At 38.0% G+C, this 25,922-nt stretch overlaps 1 protein-coding gene across 12 annotated transcripts in view; it reads left to right on the top strand.

Annotated features, from left to right (window-relative positions):
• LOC113660277 (ryanodine receptor 3) overlaps window positions 1–25,922 on the top strand; it is a 170,686-nt gene that overhangs the window by 34,417 nt on the left and 110,347 nt on the right. For 7 of the 12 annotated variants that reach the window (XM_047821329.1, XM_047821333.1, XM_047821330.1 and 4 more), the window contains exons 3-11: window positions 13,386–13,487; window positions 17,160–17,174; window positions 17,856–17,930; window positions 19,868–19,946; window positions 21,220–21,332; window positions 21,771–21,870; window positions 22,623–22,716; window positions 24,064–24,138; window positions 25,070–25,226. In XM_047821329.1, the coding sequence (XP_047677285.1) occupies window positions 13,386–13,487; window positions 17,160–17,174; window positions 17,856–17,930; window positions 19,868–19,946; window positions 21,220–21,332; window positions 21,771–21,870; window positions 22,623–22,716; window positions 24,064–24,138; window positions 25,070–25,226 (810 nt within the window). The remainder of the gene's footprint in view (window positions 1–13,385; window positions 13,488–17,159; window positions 17,175–17,855; window positions 17,931–19,867; window positions 19,947–21,219; window positions 21,333–21,770; window positions 21,871–22,622; window positions 22,717–24,063; window positions 24,139–25,069; window positions 25,227–25,922) is intronic. The other 5 variants (XM_047821332.1, XM_047821334.1, XM_047821331.1 and 2 more) reach the window with 1 other exon arrangement.

The following is a 25,922-nucleotide window of genomic DNA, read 5'->3' as shown; positions in this document are numbered from 1 at the left end:
GATGTCTGACACACTTACTGCATCTGGTACAATCTGGATGTCAGGAATCTCCCCCTCATGCTGAGCGCTGCGAGCAAAGAATCAGTGCAGCCCGCAGAGATACGGTGCGCGCTTCTGTGTGTGATTCATGTCCTGTCTTTGTTTGTCTCCCTCATGTTTCCTGATTAGTCTTTCCTGGTTGTATTTTACCCTTTAATTAGTTTGTATATTTAAACCCCTGTGTGTCTTTGTTAAGTGCAAAGTTTTGTTCATTGTCTTCCTGCCTGTCAATACCCAGACTTATGATACTTTTTGTGCAATTTCAGTTCTCAAGCTTATTCTGGTACCTTGTTTATATGCTTTGGATTACCTTGCCATCATGGTTTATAGCTCACCAGACCAGAAACCATCTGTTTCCTGATTTACAGTTTTGATTCACGATTTGGTTTCACCTGCCTCCTCTTTATATGAAATGTCTTTTAATGCACCTGCATCCATCTCAGCTCTCATCGTTCCTTGATATTGGGCTTTAGTCATTAATTCTTTCATTTATCTTAAGTAACTGCTTTATCCTGTCCACTGATATAAATGACTCATTTAAATGACCTCTGGATTTCTGTTTTAGAAAATTCAAAGAACTAATACATCATTTAAAAAAAAATAATAATAATAAAAAAAAATCTAGCAGGTGTGGTTGCCAGAATAATTCAGTAAAAAAGACATTATAATATACTGTAAACAACTTAACAGTTTAAAAACTTTACATTTGTTTTTTACAGATTTACAGAATATTTATATGGTCCAAATGGTTCTAGTGGAACATCTCAGTAAGTCTGAAATCCATGATGTTTAATGAATGAAATCCTTTGGGCCTTGTAACTCTTGTCCCTTTTCCACCGAGGCAGTTTGAGTGCTGGTTCAGAGCCTAATTTAGAACCAGTTCTTTCTTTTTTGACAGCCAAAGCACCGGCTCTGCACCAGGAAAAGTGTTTCTTAAGTAGCACCAAAACATTGCTGGTCTAGACTTAAGAACCGCTTGTGTCAGGGGCTGTGGGCGGGACTTCTGTTAGCGCATTTGATAATGTACCTTAAGTATACTAATGTTTAATACACTTTTACTTTACCGCGATATGATCAGTTATTAGCACACATGATAGTAGTTAGCTACATGCTAAGGCTACTTTTTTCTGTGTTAATGATAAAATAATGTTATGAACTTTCTCGATTACAACCTCCATTTATACAAATTAAACAGAGCTGCACATACACGTTGGATTTGCTCCGTTTGGATGCCAATGTAGGTTCACAAAGCCATGAGCATTAACAGTAAAGCAACATCTGCCATTGTTGATGTATTTTGATGTTCCGCCATTGTTGATGTTGATGTATACAGTGACGTCACACTCGGCTCTGTGATGGCTCTCTAACCAATGGAAAGGCAAACCACTGGTTGTTAGGAGGTTCGCCAGTGGAACCAACTTTGAACCAGCACCAGCGCTAGCTCTGAACCAGCACTTGGTTCTTTTTGGTGGAAAAGGGGTATCTGAGTCTACCAAATAGCAAATGCATCTCCTTCAGTCTGACAAATTCATTCATCCAGCTGATGTAAGGTCAATCTGTTAATTATTATATTCTAAGGACTGTAGAACACATCTATATCATCTGCTTACTAGATAGGGAAGTGGTCCATTTTCCACATGTGCTTGTCATTTCTGAATCATTTGCACAGCAAGCATTAGACCTTGTGCAGGATTCCACTGAGACAATAGAAGCTAATAACCTAAAAAGAAAGTACACAAAGGGGTAAGGCTTCCAGAATACTATAATGAGTTTTCGATGTACTCATCAGCTCATGGAGGGAAATGAGCTCATTTGACTTTGCAGTGGTAGCAAGTGAGTTAATAAAAACCTCCAAAGCTACTGGATAGACCTTTGACTATTTGCCTGTGGGTGCTAGCCAGGGTTAAACCTCATTAAACATTTCCAATACATGACGAGTCTAACAGTAACTTCTGGCACAATGGTACATTGTATGTTATGCGTTAATGGCACAATATCGGATTGCAATTTTTTACCAGGGCAATTGTCTTGGGGAATGGGGTTGTACACTTTGTGTAAATATCCCTATCAATATCCTATACGATGAACATACTGCCGCTATATGGAATAACGTATCTGCCATGACATTCTTAGACTCATGGCAAAAAGAAAAAAGAAATAGAAAAATTAAAATGGAAGAAGGCCAATCTTCCAATGATGAGTGAATATAGTCTTCTGTACATGGCTCTTGGGAGCAGAGAAAATGTATATATGATATATGGGCTCTTTCCAACCAGTGTCTGAGCTCTTCCAGGCTCAGTTTAACCACCAACAGCTTCAGAACTTTTAACATTGTATTTCCTTTCTGCTGACATCATGTTTTTCTCTCCTTTCCTTTCCTTTCCTTTCCTTTCCTTTCCTTTCCTTTCCTTTCCGTTCCTTTTCCTTTCCTTTTCCTTTCCTTTCCTTTCCTTTCCTTTCCTTTCCTTTTCTTTTCCTTTCCTTTCCTTTCCTTTCCTTTCCTTTCCTTTCCTTTCCTTTCCTTTCCTTTCCTTTCGTTTCCTTTCCTTTTCTTTTCCTTTCCTTTCCTTTCCTTTCCTTTCCTTTCCTTTCCTTTCCTTTCCTTTCCTTTCCTTTCGTTTCCTTTCCTTTTCTTTTCCTTTTCCTTTCCTTTCCTTTCCTTTCCTTTCCTTTCCTTTCCTTTCCTTCACTTTCTTTCACTTTCCTTTCCTTTCCTTCACTTTCCTACAATTCCATGAAGCTATATTACTATTACTACTATTATTATTGTATTGATAATATAATATTGATAATATATTGCAAGACTATGCTAAAATTATGAACATAAGATAAAACCTAAAAAGACCTAAAAAAAAAAAGTGGTCGAAGGGCTGAACACGATCAGTAATTTGATCATCCATGTAGCCTCTTTAATTATTTGTTGTTCCTCCTAATTGAACTATATTCAAATTTCTTCCCCTTCATTCTCCAGACTCTGAATGAGATTTTATTCATTCAAATATTTTGACTTATTCTGGAGATTTATCACCATTTAACTGTAACTGCACTGCGGCTAAGAAAGATCTAGTCCTGTGCATCCAGAGTTTCAAACTGATGGCAGAAGAATTTGGAAAATCCAGCGTTAAGCTGATCCTCATAAAGTCTTATCCCCGAAGTCACTGTTATACTGTAAACATGATTGCTTCCTTCTTCCTTGAGAGAAATAGAGTGTCATGATGGCTTTGTTTCCAGGAGGGCGACTAAATGAACCGTGACACATGTTTGCCAGAAATCCTCTAGAATTCAACCAACCAGATCATGAGTTCCAAAAAAATACTATTTTTGTGTGCCGTCTGCGTCAGACGTTCAGACGTGGTTAATGGGCATGACGTCTGAGGCTGTGACTAGCAAAGTAGTTCAAAGTACTAGATTTTTTTTTATAGGTCATTTATAGGATTACTAATTTAAAAAAAAAAATCCATTTGACATGTCATGTCTATAACAGGGTGGAGCTTGATGGTATTCTTAGACTTTGACCTAGTATACTAGCAACAGGATATGTTTCTGAGGTTCCTTTCTCTCAGCAACACTGAGAGCATACAGTATATTGAATATGACTACAGGAGGAGTAGTGCAGGCTAGTAGTAATGGCTGACATGTTAAATAAAGTATAATTATTAATTATAAATAAAATATTTCGGGTTTGAAAGTTGTGATCTGATAAGATCTGGTCTGTCACGAATTGTAAACCTTTAAGTACCTGCATTTTTAAATCTTCCTAGAACTTTAATACTTAGCACAAATAGGCACTGTATTTTAAGTGAATAATTCAAATTCAGTTCCTTGGGGCTGAACTTTTCGTTCACAGAGTGTGAACGTTTGTCAACTGTAGAGTGTTAACTTTTATCCCTTAAGCCCAATAAATAAAGTTTTTTTTTTGTATAGAGTAAAATAATATTTTAATTATTAATTATTTTAATTATTAAGCACTTCAGATGGTTTCAGGCACCCCATAACAGAGTATGTCATCCACTGAGGCTTGGTGATCGTTGCCTGTAACCATGATAGTAACCTGGCATTACTGTATCCCTTAGATTGTTGACATCACATCATAAAGTCATGTCATTTTGTGCAGTGATTCATGTCTCATAGTTTTTATTTTGAAAGATATTATAGATTTGTTTGTATTTTAGATAGAGATAAAATGAGGGTGAATAGTATAGTAATAATACAACTTTCATTTTAAACATGTTTGCCGTGTTTAATAAACAAAAAACTTTTAAACCGGTATATCACGATGGCACATCTTTATTTAATTATTTTAAAGAAATCAAACCGATAATGCTTCTACAGTCTTAGTCCATGTCTAAGTGGTTACCAGCTTTCCAGTCATATGCTCGCTCTCCTTCGGTAACTTTTCTACCATCCATGTGTAGTTGCTGAATAACATACAGCTTCACAATGCATGACACTAGTGGATCTGTCAAATTGATAAGTTATACAGTTACCTTTTCTGTATGTCGATTGATAACTATAAGGTCAGTGGATTAGAAAAGCCCATTCTTCAACGATTAGTAACACAGATATATATCTCTAACTTCAGTCATACATAAGTAGTATTGATCTGATTAGAATTTCCATGAATGCTCTATCATCTTATTCAGCTTGACAAGCCACACTTGTGACTAATATAATGCTGCAGTTACTTTTATTGAGACTAAATGAATGTATACAATCCCTATTTTAAATTCCAAATGGCTCATTATGAAGTGTATATGCACCGCATACAGTACTGTATACGTTTCTCCAGATGTTAGAACATCAAGGCCAAGTTTTTTTTTTTTGTTGTTTTTTTTTGCTATACACTGAAGACAAAATATGAGATGATTTTCTACCTAGGAAAACCAATTGAATCATAAATGAGCAAGGGATATGTGCAAATATAAGCATAATTTACTTTCATTTATTTTAGTTTTGTTTTTAATGATGTACTCGTTCTGATGTCATTTTGTGGTCATGATGAAGTTTCTTCTGATTCATCTGGATGCATTCTTGGCATCCAGATATGAATTTTCGTTTTTGTTTATCCTTATTATCAAGAAATGCAGTCTTCACAGGTGAAACCCATGGCTCAGATCGAGAGTAGACGTTCAAAGCTATTAACTGCTGAAACAATCATCCTAACAATAACAAACACCTGTCAGTCTGTTGTTCCAATATTTTTGCTTATTTAAAAAAAGATTAGTGTCAAACAAAAGGAGCCATGTTGGCAGTGACCAGCTTCATTGGCGAGTACAGTACATTGATGACTTGACTGTCTCCAAGACAATCACCACATGCTCCAATCAGAAGCTGTAGATGACTGTAAAAGTGCATGTGAAGTCTAGAGACTCCACCTTTAGAGCACTAGACAAGACAGCCTTAAGAACAGCAAGGGTCAAACTGTCCCGAGCCATCAGAGAGGCAAAGCATGCACATGCCCAAAGAATTCACAGTCACTTCCTGGATGTCGGTGATACCCAGCGCATGTGAGACATAGGTTTAGGCATGTGAGACATATTTATTTATCTATTCTGGGCCTGGTTACATTATCTTGAGTTTTTGATTGTTGTATGGAGCTTTGTTGGATGTGACTTTTGTTATATCTGACCCTATGTACAGTAATTTTGGATGTCTCATTTTTCATCACTGTATTGCTTGTTCTTGGCCTCAACTACTACTCACAACCAGACTGTGCAATAGTTTCGGCTTGAGAGGAGAAACTATTGCACAGTCTGGTTGTGAGAGCCCCGTGGTAGTTGAGGCCAAGAACAAGCAGGACAGTGATGAAAAATGAGACATCCAAAATTACTGTACACAGGGTCAGATATAACAGGGTCTTCACTACATTGCTGTTTGCACAACACATTTCAACACCTCATTTAACTACATAAGTTTGTATATGTTTACAATTGTTGCACAATGTACTTCATCATACAGTACGCACACCGGTGATTGCTATATAGAGTACTTTGTGTATTTTGTCTTGTATAGTCTGTTTCTTGTATTCTATCTTGACTGTTTTTTTTTCATTCATTCATTCATTCATTTTCTACCGCTTATCCGAACTACCCCGGGTCACGGGGGAGCCTGCGTCATCGGGCATCAAGGCAGGATACACCCTGGATGGAGTGCCAACCCATCGCAGGGCACACACACTCTCATTCACTCATTCACTCACACACTACGGACAATTTTTCCAGAGATGCCAATCAACCTACCATGCATGTCTTTGGGCCGGGGAGGAAACCGGAGTACCCGGAGGAAACCCCCGAGGCACGGGGAGAACATGCAAACTCCACACACACAAGGCGGAGGCGGGAATCGAACCCCCAACCCTGGAGGTGTGAGGCAAACATGCTAACCATGAAGCCACCGTCCCCCCCTTGACTGTTTTTTTTTCTTTTTCTGATCATCATTTTTATCTTGCTTCTTATCTCACTTATATCCTGTTTTCTTCCTGCATGTTACAGTTAAACACGGTTACAAGGTAACACAGCATGTTTTGAGTAAGTGAACAATTTATAAGTAGTTAAATAGGATAAAAAGTTTTGAAAGAAGATTTGATAGTGGCATGCTCCAGTGTATTCAAAGTGTGTACTACTGAAGAAAGAGGACACTGTTATTTGTGCTCCATTTATCTTACCGCAGGTTCATGGCTCATGTCTTACCTCAAACTGTCAACCTGCTGTGTTGGCCTCTTTAGCTCTCATGCCAAATCTTCTATCAGACTCTTCTCCATTCTGGACTCACCTACTGTGTCATTTAGTGATCACTTGACCTTTTTAATTATAGCACATTTTCCAGAGCATAAATTAAATAGATTTGGACTAACCAGCATTATTTATTGGAAACCTTGCATTATATAAAAAATCCTATTCTTTGTTTAGTAATTAGCAATAAATAAATAAATAGATAGATAGATAGATAGATAGATAGATAGATAGATAGATAGATAGATAGATAGATAGATAGATAGATAGATAGATAGATAATGGAAATTTTAAATTAGTGATATCCAACATGTCCATGCTAGGATATTTAAGATTACAGTATTTTCCGCACTATAAGGCGCACCTAAGAGAATTAAATTTTCTCAAAATTCGGCCGTGTGCCTAATAATCCGGTGCGCCTTATGTGTGCACTGAGTTCTAAAATCTGTAAAAATGTTGTGCAACTTTGGTAAGCGCTCCGCTTGATTGACTGTCGGACCATTTCCCACTATCACAGGGACGTAATACATACACTACTTACGCTGGCAGTGATAAACCAATTCGAGAACATTATGTAATACTTAGAGTATGTACGCTTACCTCCACCACGCCTCCGGGAGGTATATTACCGGTATGTTGCAAAACAACATTTGTTTGTCTAAGGACCCCCGAAAATGGCACCAGTGAAGAGACATGCTTATGAGGCACAATCGCTCCACAGGGTAAACAGGGCGTTCAAAGTGAAGGTGCGAGCGGCGTGTGAGCGATGGATCACAGACGGCTAACACACTTTTACTAAGACTGGGAGGCAGCGCCGGGCGAGTTACACCACCATATGTGAATGGATTGTGGATGCCTGGGCTAAGGTATCTGCTTTAACTATTATCCGAGCTTTCGCGAAAGCCGGCATCATTGCTGAACTGCCACCTGGTAACAAGACTGACTCTGACAATGATGAGAGGGAACTTTTTCAAATTGCTCAGCTGATCAATTCAGACACAGAAGATGAGGACTTTGATGGATTTGTGGGAGAAGATTGATTTAAAAATAATGTGTGTGTATTGTTAAATAGTAGAATAAAGTTCAACTAAACTCACAGTTTTGCTTCTGTTACCTTTTTTTTGTAGACCGTATTGTAGCGTCTGGTACAGGTCATTTTAGAATTCATGTCCCAGGCACCCTAAATTTCAACATCTACTCCTCAATTAACCGATGAGCAACCCCGTTTTACACACAGACCTGGCTCTAGAATGACTGGAGCCTACACAAAGACCAGATAACCCTATGCGGCTTCTCTGGGGCCCTCAAACAGAACACACACACACACACACACACACACACACACACACACACACACACACACACACACACACACACACACACACACACAAAACACAATGAGACATTCCTTTTACTAATAAAACCCGAAGATAAGATACTCTTAGGTTCTCATTCTTATAACCCTTATAACCCTAATATCTGTTACACTCTAATTACTGATCATGGCATGTTAACGTATACCTGTTCTAATGCTGTATGCCCCTTTAAGGTCAGAATGTATACAAAGCTATCGTTTTCTTTTTACTTCCCTAATGAAAGTGCATCTTGTTTTATGTTTCATTTTTGTTTCTTTGCCTTTATAAGAACACAATATCGTATTAACATCAGTTACCCTTCGATTACTGATCTATGTATATAATGTACCGCTGCCTTTATACCGTCATTACCCTTCATGTTTAGTATCCAAATGACCACAAAATTATCAGTTACTCGTTTTTTTAATCAACGGTGTATTTTATTTGAGCACGAAAGGCGCCATACCATCTTAATACACCCTGGATCAAACTTTAAAGTCATCTAAAAGTTTGATAGCTAAACCACACCCACAGACACCTGAAACAAAGGGAGTTTTTCCCTCCAAAATCCTGACCGAAATATTGGTCATCTCCCCAAAGATGGGTGGAGTTCGCAACCTTTAAATTGTCACAAACACCACTAATCCGTGGTCAGACTTTCGGAACAGCTTGGAGACGACTCCATCTTCCTTCAAAGAAGTTCCAGCAAGCTTCACTTCCAAGAACGACAACTATTCTGATCTTCAGGAGAACTTGGAAGAACGTCTGACCCCACCCTAACTGACTTTTCAGAGATTTCTCTGTTGCATCCGGACTCTTGTGCAGTAAGCCAATGCAAGTAATTGGTTTCTTTTACCAACCAATTTAGATGCGTAATTCTAAGTAGGAATCTTTCATTGAATCATAAGGTGAATTTAAGTTTCTGTGACGATTTCCCAGTTAGGGAGTGATTAATTTTGAAGTTTAAGCTTGCCATTCCTTTCCTTCCTTTCTCTAGTTTCTTCTTTCCAGTCTCTTCCTCCCTTTCCCCAATTTTAATTTCTTTTGTTTTATTTTATTTTCATTTTCGTTTTCCCAATTTCTTTTGTTTGTTTGTGTAGTTAGTTTATGTTGTGTTTGTCTCATTCATTAAATGTCATAATTTTGAGCCAAAAGTGATTTGTCTCTGAGTATCGCTCACAAATTAAGGTACCTGCAACATCAGGTCTGAACTACATGCTCTATTAAGTTAATTTAATTCAAATTACGGTGTAAAGTAAAAGGGGAGTGAACCTTCCTGGGCCGGGAAGATACCTCCTTCATAGAATTAATAAAGGTTACACGGCCTGTTCGGGGGACGAACAGACCAAATAAGTGTAACGTTAATTCCATTACCGTAAATTTCAACTTAGGTTAAAATATTTAGAGTCACTATAACACATTACAATTACTTATAAATATTTACCTTGCTTCGCGAGCCAAAATCGCTACAGTATGTTTTAGCATGTGCCTTCAATTCAATTCAATTCAATTCAAGTTTATTTGTATAGCGCTTTTTACAATAGACGGTGCGCCTTCTGTATGGGTTAAGTACAGAAATAGAGCCCGTAAATGAGACCGCGCCTTATAATAAGGTGCGACTTATGGTGCGGAAAATACGGTGCATTTTTTACAACTGAAATCATTTTACATTTTAATAAGGATTTTCACAGTGCTTAATCCCAGGTTATCATCTTTTAAACATGGATCGAGAAATGGTTCACGTTAGGAACATCAAATTAGGAGCAGGGCTGCAACCACTTTCTGTAGAGGTGTACAGTATTGATGTGGTGTTAGAATGTTAGGACTAGATGCTTAGCAATAGACACCCAATCATTAACTGAAATGTGCTTGCCTCATATCATGGTGAAAACCAGGACGTTACAACAGAACAAAAAAGTCTTAGCAGTGTCAGAGAACAAAACACTGAACATCACGGACGGATAATACCTGACATCTAAAAATTAGAGTAGGTCTGATATCAGATTACGCAGGATTCTGTGCATTTAAGTGTGAATCTATGAGAATGTGTGTGTTCAGGTGTGGGCTGAGATCTATCTCACACTCATACTCAGTATTCCTGGGATAGGCTCCAAATCTATTGTCACCCTCTATTGTGATCAGGATAAAGTGCGTGATGAAGATGAATAAATTAACACCAGCCCTCCCTAATCCTAATCTAAGGCCTAATCCTGGTGTCATCAGGTTCAGATGGCTTTTGTAACTTTATAGTTTAAATAACTTAACTGTAATGCATTTGTTTAACATTAGTTATCAAATGGCATAATTGTCAGGGATCAACCCGGACTTTTGGCCATGTGCTATTGTTATTGTTGTTGTCACGTGTCTGACCCGCCTTCGTTCACTCCTCCCTGTTTACACAAATGTTCCCAATTGTCATCATTGACTTTCATATTTAAGTGAGCCGCGTTGCTGAGGGCAGGGCGGAATCAATTAGTTAAGGTTAGTCGTTGTTAAGTGTCGTCATTTGTAATGTTTTAGTTATCTTTTACAGTGTTGTCTTTATTATTTATTAGAACCACTTTCATTTGAAGCTGTCCTGCGCACGGGTCTGTCTCCTTCCTACCCTGGTTGTGACAATAATGACTTGAAGATCTAAGAACTAATTAAATAAATTCAGACATTAAGTGGTTAATGATTAAAACGTAGAGAAATAATGTAACATTAAACATGTAAATTAAACAATTAATTAAACATGCTGCTCCTTGAGATTCCTATTTAAAAAAATCTATAAGGTTTGCTCTTGTGAACAGTTTTCACAACACGCTTGGGATGCGTCTATAAAGGTTTTGCAGATGCAGCATATTTTGTTCACGTCATAATCCATAAGCATAATTAGAGGCACGTTGTGTTACTTTGAAGGTAATCACATGCATGGTGAAACATTTTATGAATTAAATACTTGAATTAATAAGTCATACAGACAACCTAAAATGAAATCATAAACAACATTAACTTGTTTTATGCCTGTTACTATGTATGACACCTTCATATAAAGTGATGTTTCTTAAATGTAGCCTTATACTATGAATGCTGCCTCTCAGTCATTTTGTATGTAGAAGGAGCCAGAAGATGGAGGTTGAGACAAATGCAAAAAAATGTAAAAATATACTCAGACATATCAGACACGCACCCACCTCTGATTTCAAGCACCTTTTTTATCCACACCGCAAGTGTTGAAGGAGGATTTTGCTCTCTTTTTTATGTCCCACACATTGTGCAATCATCCGTTTGAGCTTTTATGCATGATATCACGGCCTGGCACTGGAAGATAGACCTTTTGAAAAGTAGGAGTTCATAGGTTGGGTTCATAGCTTCATGGCTGAAAAATTCTAGTCAGTCATGAAAAGAAAAGGAAAGCTTGTCCGGAACATCTACTTCAGCATATCAAGAACAGCAATGTTGCCTATTCCATATTAAATAGTTTTCAAAAGAGCCAGATAAGAGAGAAGGTTTGTATCTGGTGAATTCAGGTACAGCAGGTAGGATGTGTTCATCTAGTATGTATATATGATATTAATAATTATATCTGCAAGTGCAATTTGCACATTGCTAGCATTTTCTAACCTTTCTCTGGTGTGTCTGGAGGCATTGAGGATCATTGCTGAGCCCAAACCTGTTCCCGTGTGACAATGCACCTGACATGGTTTGACATAGATTGACATGGTTTGTGAAGGATGGAGCGGAAGAAATCGAGTGCTTTTACACAAAACCTCAACCTCAAGCCCTCTGAAACACTTTTTGGAAAAATTGGAAGGCTAAATGCACCCCAGGCCTCTTCACCCCACATCAGTGCTTTGCTTCACTAATACCCTTGTGGCTGAATAAGCAAATCCCCATGGAGCTGTGCTCCAAAAGAGTCTCACAATGTGATTCAAAAACGAGTAGGAAGTGTGGAGGCTCATGCTTTGAATGACTTCAGCACATCTGTGGCAACAAAGCATCATTAGTTTCTTACACTGCTGTGATGTGATCTTCTTCCACTCATCTTCTAGCCTCTTCCACAATTTGCTAAATATAGTTCTTTTTTAGCAATAACTTTGTTGCCAAGGATTTTCTAGAGATTTTCATTCGGGGTTTAAACTCAGAACTTATTCAAATAGTTTTAGGGATGCTTACTGCGGCAGGCGTCGGGCCACCAACTCCAATCAACCCCGAGCAGTTCAATCAATTACCAAATTTAAGCACTTTCTTGAAGCTCCAATCATTGAAATAATGAAATGACCAAATGAAGTGACCAAATTGGAGTCGTGATCTAAACCCGGTTGAAAAGCTCTGGAAAATCCTTGGCAATGAAATGAATGTATTTATTTATTGACGTAATGTTGGTGCACAACTGTACATTGAACAACTAGAGTTTTTAGTTGTGATATGTTAGTTGTGATTTTTAATAAAATGTGATCTGCCACAGCTTAGACTGTAGTGTAGTGAGAACACAAGCCAGGAAACGGCCCAGGGCAATCCGTAAATCTATTTTCTGTAGCACTTAACTTACTCACGGTCACAAAGAACATGGAGACTATTATAGGGGATTCAGGGCCCAAGGTGGGGGATACCCTGTATGTGGTGCCAACCTATCTCAGGCATCATACACACTCAATCTCACTCACTCATCAGCCTACAACACATGTCTTTGAACTGGGGGAGAAAACAAGAGAACCTGGAGATGAGCAAGAGTATTAATAAAGTGTTATAACCTGCAATCCTGTTTTAATGTTGACTATGTAGTAGTAGGATGTGGTAGCCTAGTGATTAAGGTGTTGGGCTACCAAGCGGAAGTTTGATCCCTACGTCCGCCAAGCACCCTAATTTATCAGTTGATGAACAGTGTTGAAGTGGATGTGTTAGATATGAGCAACGATGTGCAGAATTAAGTTTTCTCTAACCCAAGACCCTACATACGGGTTACCCAAATGTGTGTGTGTGTGTGTGTGTGTGTGTGTGTGTGTGTGTGTGTGTGTGTGTGTGTGTGTGTGTGTGTGTTCTTTTCAGAATTTCATGCCATAGTTAGTTATTGTAGTAGCTGCCGAATTCTTTTTGGCCTTAAATGTAACTAACTGCTCTCTCTCTCTCTCTCTCTCTCTCTCTCTCTCTCTCTCTCTCTCTCTCTCTCTCTCTCTCTCTCTCTCTCTCTCTCTCTCTCTCTCTCTCTCTCTCTCTCTCTCTCTCTTTCTTTCTTTCTTTCTTTCTTTCTTTCCATCTCTCTTTCCATCTCTCTCAGTATGTCCCTCCAGATCTGTGCATCTGTAACTTTGTGCTGGAACAGTCACTGTCTGTTCGGGCCCTGCAGGAGATGCTGGCCAAAAGCGGGGAGAATAATGAAGTGAGTACACAACATCCATTCATTCACACCTCTACATTTATTGCCAGAAGTCTTTTAGAGTTTTCATAATGATCGTATCTTTAAAACTTTGTAAGTCTTTCCTACTTCATTTTTGCAATTCTAATTTCTATTTATTATTAATTGTTTTATTGATCACCAATTACAATCATTTAGTTTATTTATTGATTAAAGCTATTGTATTGGTTTTTACTTTCCTTCAACATTCTAAGTCTTGTCTTGACCCATTTATTACATTCCGTATATTACACACATAAGGGAGGAATAAATATTCCTTCATCCAAGTATACTAAATATATAGTATAATCCAAAACAATACAAAAACAAAGAACCCATTTGTGATGAATTCAAAAGCCAATTCACTCTAAAAATGTAAAAAAAAAAAAAAAAAAAATATTTATATTACCTTATCGTTTACCTATTATATATTGTGTTTAAATCCTCAGCAGCTGTGACAGAACCTATTAGACTCTTTGTCATGACTAAAGTTTGCCCTGGCCTGACATTATCAATGAACTGCATAGAGTTTAGCTACAAGATATGAGCTAACTAATATTTTACTATTGATTTTGTTCAACTATGTTGTGATCTGCTATACACTGTTTTTACTTATTATGCATGAATATCACCAAGCTGTTGAGTTGTAGAATATTAATATCGAAATAGCTGAAAGTGGCGTACCACATTACCTCAAAAGGGAATGGAGAGATAGGATAGGGAGCATATTCATTCATTCATTCATTCATTTTCTACCGCTTTATCCGAACTTCTCGGGTCACGGGGAGCCTGTGCCTATCTCAGGCGTCATCGGGCATCAAGGCAGGATAGACCCTGGACGGAGTGCCAACCCATCGCAGGGCGCACACACACACACTCTCATTCACTCACGCATTCACACACTATGGACAATTTTCCAATTTTGCCACCGTGCCCCCCAGGGAGCATATTTATTATTATTATTATTATTATTATTATTATTATTATTATTATTATTATTATTATTATTATTATTATTATTATTAACATTTTCATATACTCAAAATATACTGACAATGAGTTCTTCCAGTAGTTCCCCTTTGTTTTACCCACTTTATGGAGCTCAGTGGGACATTTTTACTGACTTATATTGTATTAATTACAGTAAATCTACATTTGTTATTTTCTGTAGTTGTGCATTGGTAATATGTGTTGGTGATAATGGCTTATACTTTTCAGCTTCTTATAAAACAAGGACAAAAACAATCTTTACATGGCAATGTTTAACAACACAGCTTATAATGAAAAGTTTAAAAAAAAAAAAAATCCAAAGCTTTATTTTTGCATACTGTACATCTCTAATCCTTATGTCAGCTACAACCTGTTTAGTGAGGTGGAACAACACAATAACACCTGGTGCTGTGAAAGTCAATTTAATCTTTGCATAACGGTTCAATACGCATGAATAAAATTGAGCTTCACGTTTCTGCAGATATTGTCAGTTTATAGCAGCTCAAATCTGGCAACAACAAATATCATCTTTAAAAAAAATCCTGAAAACCTACAGTATTTTTTGAGAGTCATTTCTCGAACAACGTGTTATATATAAATCCCAGTGCCTGGTGTTGTGCTTTTGAAACTGATGACCTTCGGCCACATCACGTGGGCAGTGATATTTCCTTCTATCGGCCTTTGTGTCAGTCTTTATAGCACGCTCTAGAGAGAGGAACTCTGTATTAGCTGACACAGTCAAATGTGCTGCATTTAAGTCATGCTGATGGCACTTTGGAACTCTGACAGCTGGGGCTTCAGAAAATGTTTTGACCAATTATCATTGATCTAATTTCATTTGTTTTTTCTTTTCAAAGAAAAACTTTACAGGATGTTATGGTACTAAGGACTATTATACTCTTTAAACATGATTTTTATTACAAACATACAGGACATGAACACTGGACACTTTAAAAGTGACAGTTTTTACTCCTGCTTAGTGCAGTTATCCAAACAGCTAATCATATGGCAGCAGTGCAGTATACATAAAGCCATGCAGATGCAGATGCAGATCAGGCATGTCATGCACAAGAATGGGGAAAGGGTTGAGCTCAGTGATTTTACCCATGACATGGATGCTGGTGGCAAATGGGATGGTTTGAGTATTTCAGAAATTGCCGGTCTCTATGATTTATAGAAAAAACGGCATATAGCGATTAGCAGTTTTTAGGATGAAAATGCCTGGTTGATGAGGGAGGTGATCCAAATGTCACCCTGTCACCTTTTATCAGTGGTTCTTGGCTTACCATCCGATGTGGTGTTCTGCTTTTATAGGCCATTCTTCTTAAGGTTCAACAGGTCGAGTGTTCTGAGATGCTCTTGTAAAGAATGATTATTTTTAGCTACTGTACAGTACATGCTCGATTCAGTATCTGCTTCTGTACCCACTTGAGAATGTTTGCTGATAAGTGATTGGCTGATTAGATAATTAAACGAGTTAGCCGGTGTTGCTGATGGAGCGATTAGTGAGTGCGTACAAACATGTACACAGACTGAACACTATATTAGCAGCACTATACTATGAATTTGCTCTTAAAACAGCCTGAATTCTTTGTGACATGAACCACAATCCTTTTGAGATGTCCATGTTGTGGTCCACTTCACATTCTACCACATCCCAAAAGTGTTCTAGTGGATATAAATATGGTGACTGGAAAGGCCATTAAAGGTTCTCATTGTCATGTTCATGAAACCAGATTGAGATGACTATTGCTATGTGACACGGTGCATTATAGTGCTGGAAGCCTTACCAGAAATCATGATTTATCAGACCAGTCATTTTTCCAGTCGTCAACTGTCCAGTTTTGGTGAGCATTTACCCCCTGCAGACTCAGCTTTCTGTTTTTAGCTGAATAAAGTGAATCCTTATTTGGATTCTGCTTTTGTAGCCCATCCTTCCCATAGTTTAATAAGTTCTGCATTCTGGCTTACAATAGTAATAGCTTTAAATAGTGGTTATCTGAGTTACTGCCTTTCTGTCAGCTCAAACCGGTTTGGCCATTTTCCACTGACCAACAAGCCGTTTCTGTCTACTGAACTGCTGCATCTAAAGACGGTTGTCCATGAAATCCCAGGAGATCAGCAGTTGTAGAAATACTCAAACAAGCCCATCTGGCACAGCAATCATGCCACAGTCAAAATCAGAGATCACAATTTTTCCTACTTTCTAATGGTTGAGGTGACTATTACCTTACGTTGCTGGACTGTATCTGCACGATATTATGCATTGCACTCATGCCACATGATTTAGCTGATTACATAATTGCTTTAATGATAGGTGGCAGGTGTTCCAAATAAAATGCTTGGTGTATAAATATACAGCACATAATACTGTACTCACCCTGGGGTTAAGGGGAGATGATTGGTCTGTGGAATTGTGCCTCACGCCTCATCACACTGTGAATCAGCAGGTAGATATAAAGTCACGAATGCACTAATAACAATTGAAAGAAAAACCCTGATTAACATCCAAGCAACATGCTTCAGCAGTGAGATGATTAAATGAAGAAGCAGTCAACACTATTCCATTTTTTAGGCTTCATGTCAATAGTTTATCATTTAAACATCTGCATTTGAGGCAGTAGCTTAATATAACGTTTGCCTCCGTTATTTCTATGCCTTCGTCAGAAGCTCATTAGAAAGGTGAGTATCTCTTGGCGTGTAGAGTAGATACGAGAACAGACATCTGTAATCAACCGTAATCTTAGCTTTACTGAGAGAACCCATCTGAAATGCCACTGGCACGTCTGCATGCATTATTAAGTAGCTTACATATGGTATATGCACAAATGTAAAGCTTTATAAGTGAGATGCACTGTTCAAACAAAGGTCTTTTTTTGACCTTTTGTTTGCACTAGATATTTGTCATCATGCAAATTTTTTCCCACTTTTTTGTTTGAAGGCGTCCATAGAAACGCGTTGCTTGCTCAATGCACATAAGAGCTAGTGATTATGTCTCTTATGTGAGAGAATGTAGAACCTGCTGTGCATATTGCTTTGTTTCCCAATAAAGCTGTGGCTGTTCTATGCATCATTGTTTTCTACCACATCAGAACCCGTCATCGGAACCCAGTTTCCCGAAAATCATTGTAAGATTAAGATCATCTTAACTGGTATTGAGCAATGTTGAAGATGCTGCTTGCTCTAGCATTTAATGCTAATCATTGTGCAATGCTTTTGGAGAAACACATCCCAGGTTATCTCATAAGAGGTCAATGTGATAATCATGGAAAACAGAGAAGTCTCCTGGACTGGAACCACTGTCTTAATGTTTTAAGTGATTCTACAGTAAGTGATGTCTAACACTCCTCTCGATCCGTACAGACGGCACATGGAGGTGGACACAGAACACTACTGTATGGACACGCCATCCTCCTGCGGCACTCTTTCAGTGGAATGGTGAGGGATAAAAGCATCTTTTTTTATATTCCCTTTCTGCATTTGGGAAGATTCATTTGTGTGTACTGGTGTAAATCTTTCTTTTTTTTTCACAAACACTGTCATTTCACCAGAAGCAAGAACACCGAAGAATAAAGAGACTGAGTCAGGTTATGGTCAAGGAGCTAGAGTTTATTGTGCACAAAGACAGCCGGCACACTATATAGTCTAAATATAAGTTGAAAACCGTCGACTTTCCTACTGACTTGTACCTACAAAGGCTAAAATAAAAGAAAAACTGGAACAATAAAAACATCGTGAACAAAGGACAGACAGTATACTGTACATGATGAGTAGGCAGAATTCACATCCTGTTGATCTTGAATGGTTAAATCATATAACTATCATCACATAATTTTGGAAAAATAGAAACAAATCCCAGAGTGCCTCCTTTAGATGACTATAAATCTTCCACTTAAGCATGCTTAAAATTTCTTTAACTTATACTACATACTATAACCAACTATAGCCAGTTAAGTATCCATTTAAAAATAAATAAAATAGAAATAAATCCCACAGTAATTTCTGGTTTAAATTTATACTATTGTGTACGATTGAGTCAGGACAAGCGTCGTTTGAGCAGAAAGGGAGTGTGTTTAAACACTATGTACAGTATTGTTTCAGTCACATAGATATCCTTCAATTTAACATGATTGTCACAATTTGTAATTTCCATTTATTAATTTGTGTGTGTTTGTGTGTGTGTGTGTGTGTGTGTGTGTGTGTGTGTGTGTGTGTGTGTGAGAGAGAGAGAGAGAGAGAGAGAGAGAGAGAGAGAGAGAGATTATTACTGGTGTTGTTTATTGTAAGTGTTTGTTGTCTCTTTGGACTCCTTTATCATTTGTAATGTTGCTCTCATATAAAACAGTTCGGCTCAAACCCAGACATTTTTAGGGTCATGATTGAGGACAATGTCTCGTCCAGAGACGAGCTGTTTCGTGTTGAGGTTCTGTTCAAACCGACCATTGAAAATACCCTCTCTAATGAACCTGTTTTTTTTTTTTATTATTTTTTAAATCTTACCAATTCAGTAGGGTTATTTATTTTTTTTGATTAGCTGATAAGTGTCAGGCTCGACTAAGAGCTCCAGGGGAGACGCACTTGATTCCTGCCCGGTTCCATAGAGACAGCGGTGTGGACTGATATGTTTTGGGCGCTGCAGCTTATTAAATATATGATAAATAGTCAAAAAGTTTTTCTGTGTGAGAAAAACGATGTGTGGCGGGAGAGCGTGACAAAAGACCGAAACGAGTCACTGTCACTCTCAATGCGTGAGACTTGACAGCCCTTTGGCTAGCTGTGTTATACACCTGAGACTTAGCAGCAAGTATTGATAATGGGGAAAGTATGTAAGGATCCTCAGTTATTCTCTTCCAAAGTGAGTCATATTAATCGGTAAAATTCACGTTGCGCAGCACAGGCTAGACATTTAGTCTCAAAAATAGTGACTACAAAAACAACAACATATCACACAACAATACACAGTTTATTTTAAACCTACATTTCACCCGCTAACACCAACTGATCTGTCACAAAACATACTAATAATTGTCAATTCCGTTGAGGAATAGCAACGGATTAGTAAATATCTATAATTATTAGTCCATAGTTATTTAGTAACTTTTATTTCACCAGGCAAAAAACTCATTAAGATTAAAAGAGGCAGTAAAACACACAACAACAATTAAAATCCCACCCCCATGACATAACAACGATAAAGCAACTACAATTAAGCGCTACAGTAGTAAGTGTAGCAGTAGTAATAACTGTTATTTTGTTCAACATGCAATGATTTAAATGTGCTTTATAAATGACACTTTTTTGTTAGAATTTGTTGTTCATTTTATTTCCCCATCACTGTTTCAGCCTACAAATGCTCTGTCTTCTTCTTCTTGCAGTATCTGACATGTTTAAAGACATCCAGGTCCCTGACAGATAAGTTGTCCTTCGATGTTGGTCTTCAGTTGGACTCGACAGGCAAGAATTTATTTTTTGCTTAATCAAGATTTGTCACTTTTGTTCCACTTTGTTCATATTAGCCACATTTTGTGATGCATAGATTAATGTTCTATTAAAAGATAAATGAAAGTAAGTAATATAGTAATAAAGTAATATATATGAATAAAAAAAAGCAGCGGTTATTCCTGCTCTTGTAATTAGTAGATTAGTAGTGTTGGCCATGTCATGGTAGAAGTGACAGCTTGCTAGCTATTATTATAACTAAAGGGTGTCCAAAAAGTCTCTATTCATAGAGCGATTTCGCTTGTACTGTATAATTTTCTAAATGTAACTTTATTTACAAAAACGCCTCTGCATGATTGACATTTCTTTGTAAACACACAGCATCATCTTTTCCACTCATTTGCTTATCTTGTAAATGACCTTTGTGCTGTATCTTTTCCTGGTACATCAATCTGTTCTTCTTTGGTCAAAGGAATCTTGAAAAGCTTTCTAAAAGAAAAATCTAAAACATTTTGCTAAAAAAAAGTGTTACTTTTTTCTTTTTGCGGAGACTTTTGAGACACCTTGTGTTACGGATTAGGCCACTGACTTCTTTCGTTGATCCCAGCACTTTGACTGACGTTATGTTTAATTCTGAGATGTCAGTCATGTTCATTACTGTATTACTGATTGGCACTTGGTTGCTATGTTTAGGTCCTTTAGATAAAGAGGTTGCACAGTGTGCTACACTAAAAAGAGACAAATGCTGACACCAGGAGTAAGGTTTGGGTTAGATTTAGTTGTTACATTATTTAGCTAAATCGATAATTATGTGGGGGCACGGTGGCTTAGTGGTTAGCACGTTTGCCTCACACCTCCAGGGTTGGGGGTTCGATTCCCGTATCTGCCTTGAGTGTGTGGAGTTTGCATGTTCTCCCCGTGCCTCGGGGGTTTCCTCCAGGTACTCCGATTTCCTCCCCCGGTCCAGAGACATGCATGGTAGGTTGATTGGCATCTCTGGAAAATTGTCTGTAGTGTGTGAGTGAATGAGAGTGTGTGTGTGCCCTGTGATCGGTTGGCACTCGGTCCAGGGTGTATCCTGCCTTGATGCCCGATGATGCCTGAGATAGGCACAGGCTCCCCGTGACCCGGGGTAGTCCGGATAAGCGGTAGAAAATGAATGAATGAATGAATGAATGATAATTATGTCAGAAGAAGGTTCCTCAGATGGATAGTAAGACAAACATGTATGTGTGTGTGTGTGTGTGTGTGTGTGTGTGTGTGTGTGTGTGTGTGTGTCCCAATACAGGTGAAGCTTGTTGGTGGACTATCCATCCTGCTTCTAAGCAGAGATCAGAGGGGGAGAAAGTTCGTATTGGTGATGACCTCATTCTTGTCAGTGTATCATCTGAGCGCTATCTAGTGAGTCATGTTTATATATACCTCATCTCAAGGTCACAGGAATTTTTTCATTACTCCATTTCCACTGCAATGTAGTCTGTCAAAGCACTGGCACTTCCACCCCTGGGTATTTTTGGCCGTATGTCATGGTCTGGAGAGTGTGAGGAGGCACATTAACAGCTAAGCTGCATTATAATATTTTACTTCTGTAATAACCTTCGCAGTACACCCTTGTATTTCTATCTCATTAATATGAGGTTTTTATTGGTTTACTATAGGCAAATTTAACCATTTATTTTTTAACTTTTTTTTTTGCAATTGACACAGATTTCCAGAACGCTATAAAGACAGAGCTAATGTTTAAAATTCTCCTGTCGTCCTACTTACGTCCCGCTGTAAGCGTCTAAGAGAATGTTTCTGGATTACTATGGTAACTGATGGTAACTCTCCTCTGTTTAGCACCTATCCATCTCCAATGGTAACATCCAGGTGGATGCATCTTTCATGCAGACTCTGTGGAATGTCCATCCCACCTGTTCTGGCAGCAGTGTAGAGGAAGGTGCAGTATACCCATTCTGTTTTACTAAAACACTTGATTACTGTATGTAGATTTATGTATTGTGTGAAACTAGGCTTACGCAATATAATGAGTTAATCACCACTTGCATTATAGCCAGTGAAATTTACTCTGATTATACTCCCATAGCTGCCAGACTTTATGAATTTTGGCTAGACGTTCTAGAGTTAAACACCAGAGTACACGAGTAGTACGAGTTATCAGTCAAAAGACAAAAGAGCAGTATTTTTCTATAGAATAAAATGAGAGATATGGCAGTTCTTGTTGAATGCTGGCTGAAAGCGAATCCCTTTCCCCCATGTTGTATGATTTAAACTGGGAACTCATGCAGGTAACCTTGCTTTCTGTCAAAGTAAATAGAGAATGTATTGAATTTATTATTATGAATATTATCATGGGGCACGGTGGCTTAGTGGTTAGCACGTTCGCCTCACACCTCCAGGGTTGGGGGTTCGATTCCCGCCTCTGCCTTGTGTGTGTGGAGTTTGCATGTTCTTCCCGTGCCTCGGGGATTTCCTCCGGGTACTCCGGTTTCCTCCCCCGGTCCAAAGACATGCATGGTAGGTTGATTGGCACCTCTGGAAAATTGTCCGTAGTGTGTGAGTGAATGAGAGTGTGTGTGTATGCTAATGTACTTAAAAAATCCTGAAAACTTTCTTCAAAAATTACTGGAAATTTGGACTTGCCAGTTTGGGTTCCTTCTCTGGTCAGTAGTTAACTTTTTTCTCCTATAGGATATCTCCTTGGTGGTCATGTGATGCGTTTGTTTCATGGACATGATGAGGTTTTGACGATCCCGGGCTCAGATCAGAGTGAGGAACAGCAGAGGTAAGAATTTAGACTGTGTTATGGATGACAATGGATATGTAAGCATTGTGTTAGCAATTTGTTCTTTGGCAGAAAGACCATTTGTTTTTTTGTAGTTTCTTTCCAGTAATGCCCTGTTCAATAATAAATCCCACAACTAATTAAATGACTGCATCATCAGTAAAATTAGTTGTGCATTAGCTCACAGATGTGGATTCTAACAAAAAAAAATAATAAATCATTTGTATTCTTTTGTTTGATATTTGCTTTTCTTCTGTGGGCATAATCTGACATTTGGAATAAGAAATTTTGCCAAATCACAGTGCCATCTTTGGCAAGGTGCTGTGACTAGGGTTGCCAGATGTATGTTGTAAATATCTCCCAAACGACAAAAGTATTGAAACAGTTTCACCAAATACTTCTTTACCAACATTTAAAATAGTCGTGCATTATTACATATTTTGTCATAAATACAGGAAGTCTAAGTGTGCTGACAGTTGAAACATTTTTTATATGTTTCATTGTTTATATAAAGCTTAGAAAACATGCAGCGCAATAAATTTACAATTTGTTTTGAGGTGGAAAAAACATGAACAAATGATTGCTCCAAGTTTAGTTCATTAAACAGAATATATATCATCAGCTGTAATGTTCCATTCTTTTATCATTTTGTTGTACCAGCTTCCTACTTTGTCATTTTATAAACAGTGTAATGATTTGGTTTAAATGTGAAAAAGCCATGTATTTATGTAGACTAAAAAGCGTAGGCATGTAGACTAAACATTGAAGACATGAATTGTCACGGGTGGAGTGGATGGTCTTGAACAGCAGCAACTGAAAAGCAGTAACTGGCTATCTGTAGTGTGTGTGTGTGTGTGTGTGTGTGTGTGTGTGTGTGTGTGTGTGTGTGTGTGTGTGTGTGTGTGTGTGTGTAGGAGAGATAGAGAATACAGGTCTGCTAAACTGGGTCAAGGCCAAGGTGACAGAACCTTGAGAACTTCCCCTAAGCTATTTAAGGACAGTTATATTTGATCTTCTCTCCAGTCATCAGTGCCTATTTTTAGGTCAGAGATGCCAGATGAGATATTGTTTGTCAGCTGTGACTTAGCCGTCTTCGTCTGGCAGCTGAAATTTAATCACGTCTACATAACTGTCACAATAAAAGGCAAAATGGAGAAGAAGATTTGGAGCATGGTATTCTGTCTTGATCATTTATTATAAGCCTGTGATAGATTTTAAACTGTCTGGTTTCGAGCCTTCGTGTTGAATTTATGTAATGGGTTTGGTCTGGCTTACTTATAACTGCAGAATAAGGGGTTTTTACCCACAAACAGGGTATTGATGTAATCATGTTTTGTGTTTTTATAGAATAGTTAACTATGAAACAGGCAAAGTAGGGGCTAAGGCCAGATCTCTGTGGAGATTGGAACCTCTACGGATCAGGTGTGTATCTCCCACTTCACACTAACTATACTTGCCCTTGCCCTCAACCCTGAAATCTTTGTATGTTTTCCTTTCTAATGGATGGGCATATGCATAAAATCAACAATAATATATATGAGATGAAAATCACTATATGCTCACAGCCACTTTAATAGGAACACTTGCATGCCTGCTGATTCATGCAATTATTTAATCAATCCATTTTTGTTATATTTTGACAATAGCGTGAACACTTTTGTTACTCCACAAGGGAGACTTTCCTTCCTTCAGTTATGACCGAATGATTGATGGTTTGTTATGAGATGGATGGTTTTCCCATTTCTGCAAAGGACTTCTAAAGAAAAAGAAGTCAGAAAATAATAATAATAATAATAATAATAATAATAATAATAATAATAATAATAATAATAATAATAATAATATCCCCGTCACCCGAGAAGTTTGGATAAAGTGGTAGAAAATTAATGAATGAATAATAATAATAATAATAATAATAATAATAATAATAATAATAATAATAATAATAAGACGAAGAAGAAGAAGAAGAAGAAGCCAGAGTTTTGAGGCAATTTCTAACACACTTTTTCTTCATTTCGATGTAAATATGGACTAAAGTTCTTGGCCTGTATTTGCATATTTTATACAATGCATTGCTACTATATGATTGGTTAATGCCTGGTACTGCAGTTGTACAGTTGTTCCTACAAAAGTGACTGTTGAGGGTATGGTGTTGGTGATATCTCTAGTGTGTATGGTTAATCTATGGTTAGTATTCCTGCTGTGGCCTTTTAAAACACTCTTTCTCCCTCATCTCATTCTCAGCTGATACATTCACAACACTTCTTGTCAGGGCCACCACTGTACTGAAGAGTTCTGTTGCATATATATATATATATATAATTGTGTAAAATGTGTGTCTGTATGTGTGCAGTTGGTGTGGCAGTCATATCCGCTGGGGACAGCCATTTCGCCTGCGCCACCTCACCACAGGTCATTATCTGGCCCTGACTGAAGACAAAGGCCTTGTGCTGCAGGATCGGGAGAAATCAGACACAGCCTCCACCGCCTTCTGCTTCCGAGCATCCAAGGTCTCTGACGTTACATCTGTTAGGACAGCAGACATGATTGCACTCTGTTTGTAGGATTATAACTGATCCTAAATCAACCCTGCTGCTTGGAAGCTTTTAGAGAATTTGAACATGTTATTCTAGGATATTTTAGGCAAATGTTGGCTTCTATGCTATAAATATTATGTGAGATCAGAAAGCTTTAGGAAGCCTAAAATACTTAAATGATTATAAAAACCCAGTACAAACTCCTGTGCATTGGTTTAAACTGATATATCACTGAGTATGTTGAGGATATGTGTCTAAGATGTTAATTAGAAAGAGTCATTTAAAATAATTGCCCCATCTGCTCTGACTCTTTATTAGAAGGGCTCCTAAAAGCTTAAAGAGATCTATGGAGAATAGTGTTGCTGAGAATAAATGGAGAATACATGAACAACCCTTTCCCAATTGTTTTGTTTTCAAACAGTAGGTGTTTTAACTGAATGTGTGGTTTGTTGGGGGGTTTTTTCTGTGTACCGTAACATTTTGTTTCACTAAGGAAAAAAAAATTAAAGCATCTCAGTAATTATAGCTATGAATCAGCTTCTGGACTCTTCTCATATGCAACTCCATGTCTCTCTCTGTGTATCTGTCTGTCTCAGTCTTTGCCTGCTGTGTGGGGGTTCTTGTAATTATGAGTCAGCTCAGAGAGGGAGGTCAGCCCTTCTCCTTGAC

This window comes from Tachysurus fulvidraco, chromosome 12 (genome assembly GCF_022655615.1).
Source record: "Tachysurus fulvidraco isolate hzauxx_2018 chromosome 12, HZAU_PFXX_2.0, whole genome shotgun sequence".
In the NCBI taxonomy this organism is placed as follows: domain Eukaryota; kingdom Metazoa; phylum Chordata; class Actinopteri; order Siluriformes; family Bagridae; genus Tachysurus; species Tachysurus fulvidraco.
This window is presented reverse-complemented; position numbering and strand designations above follow the sequence as displayed.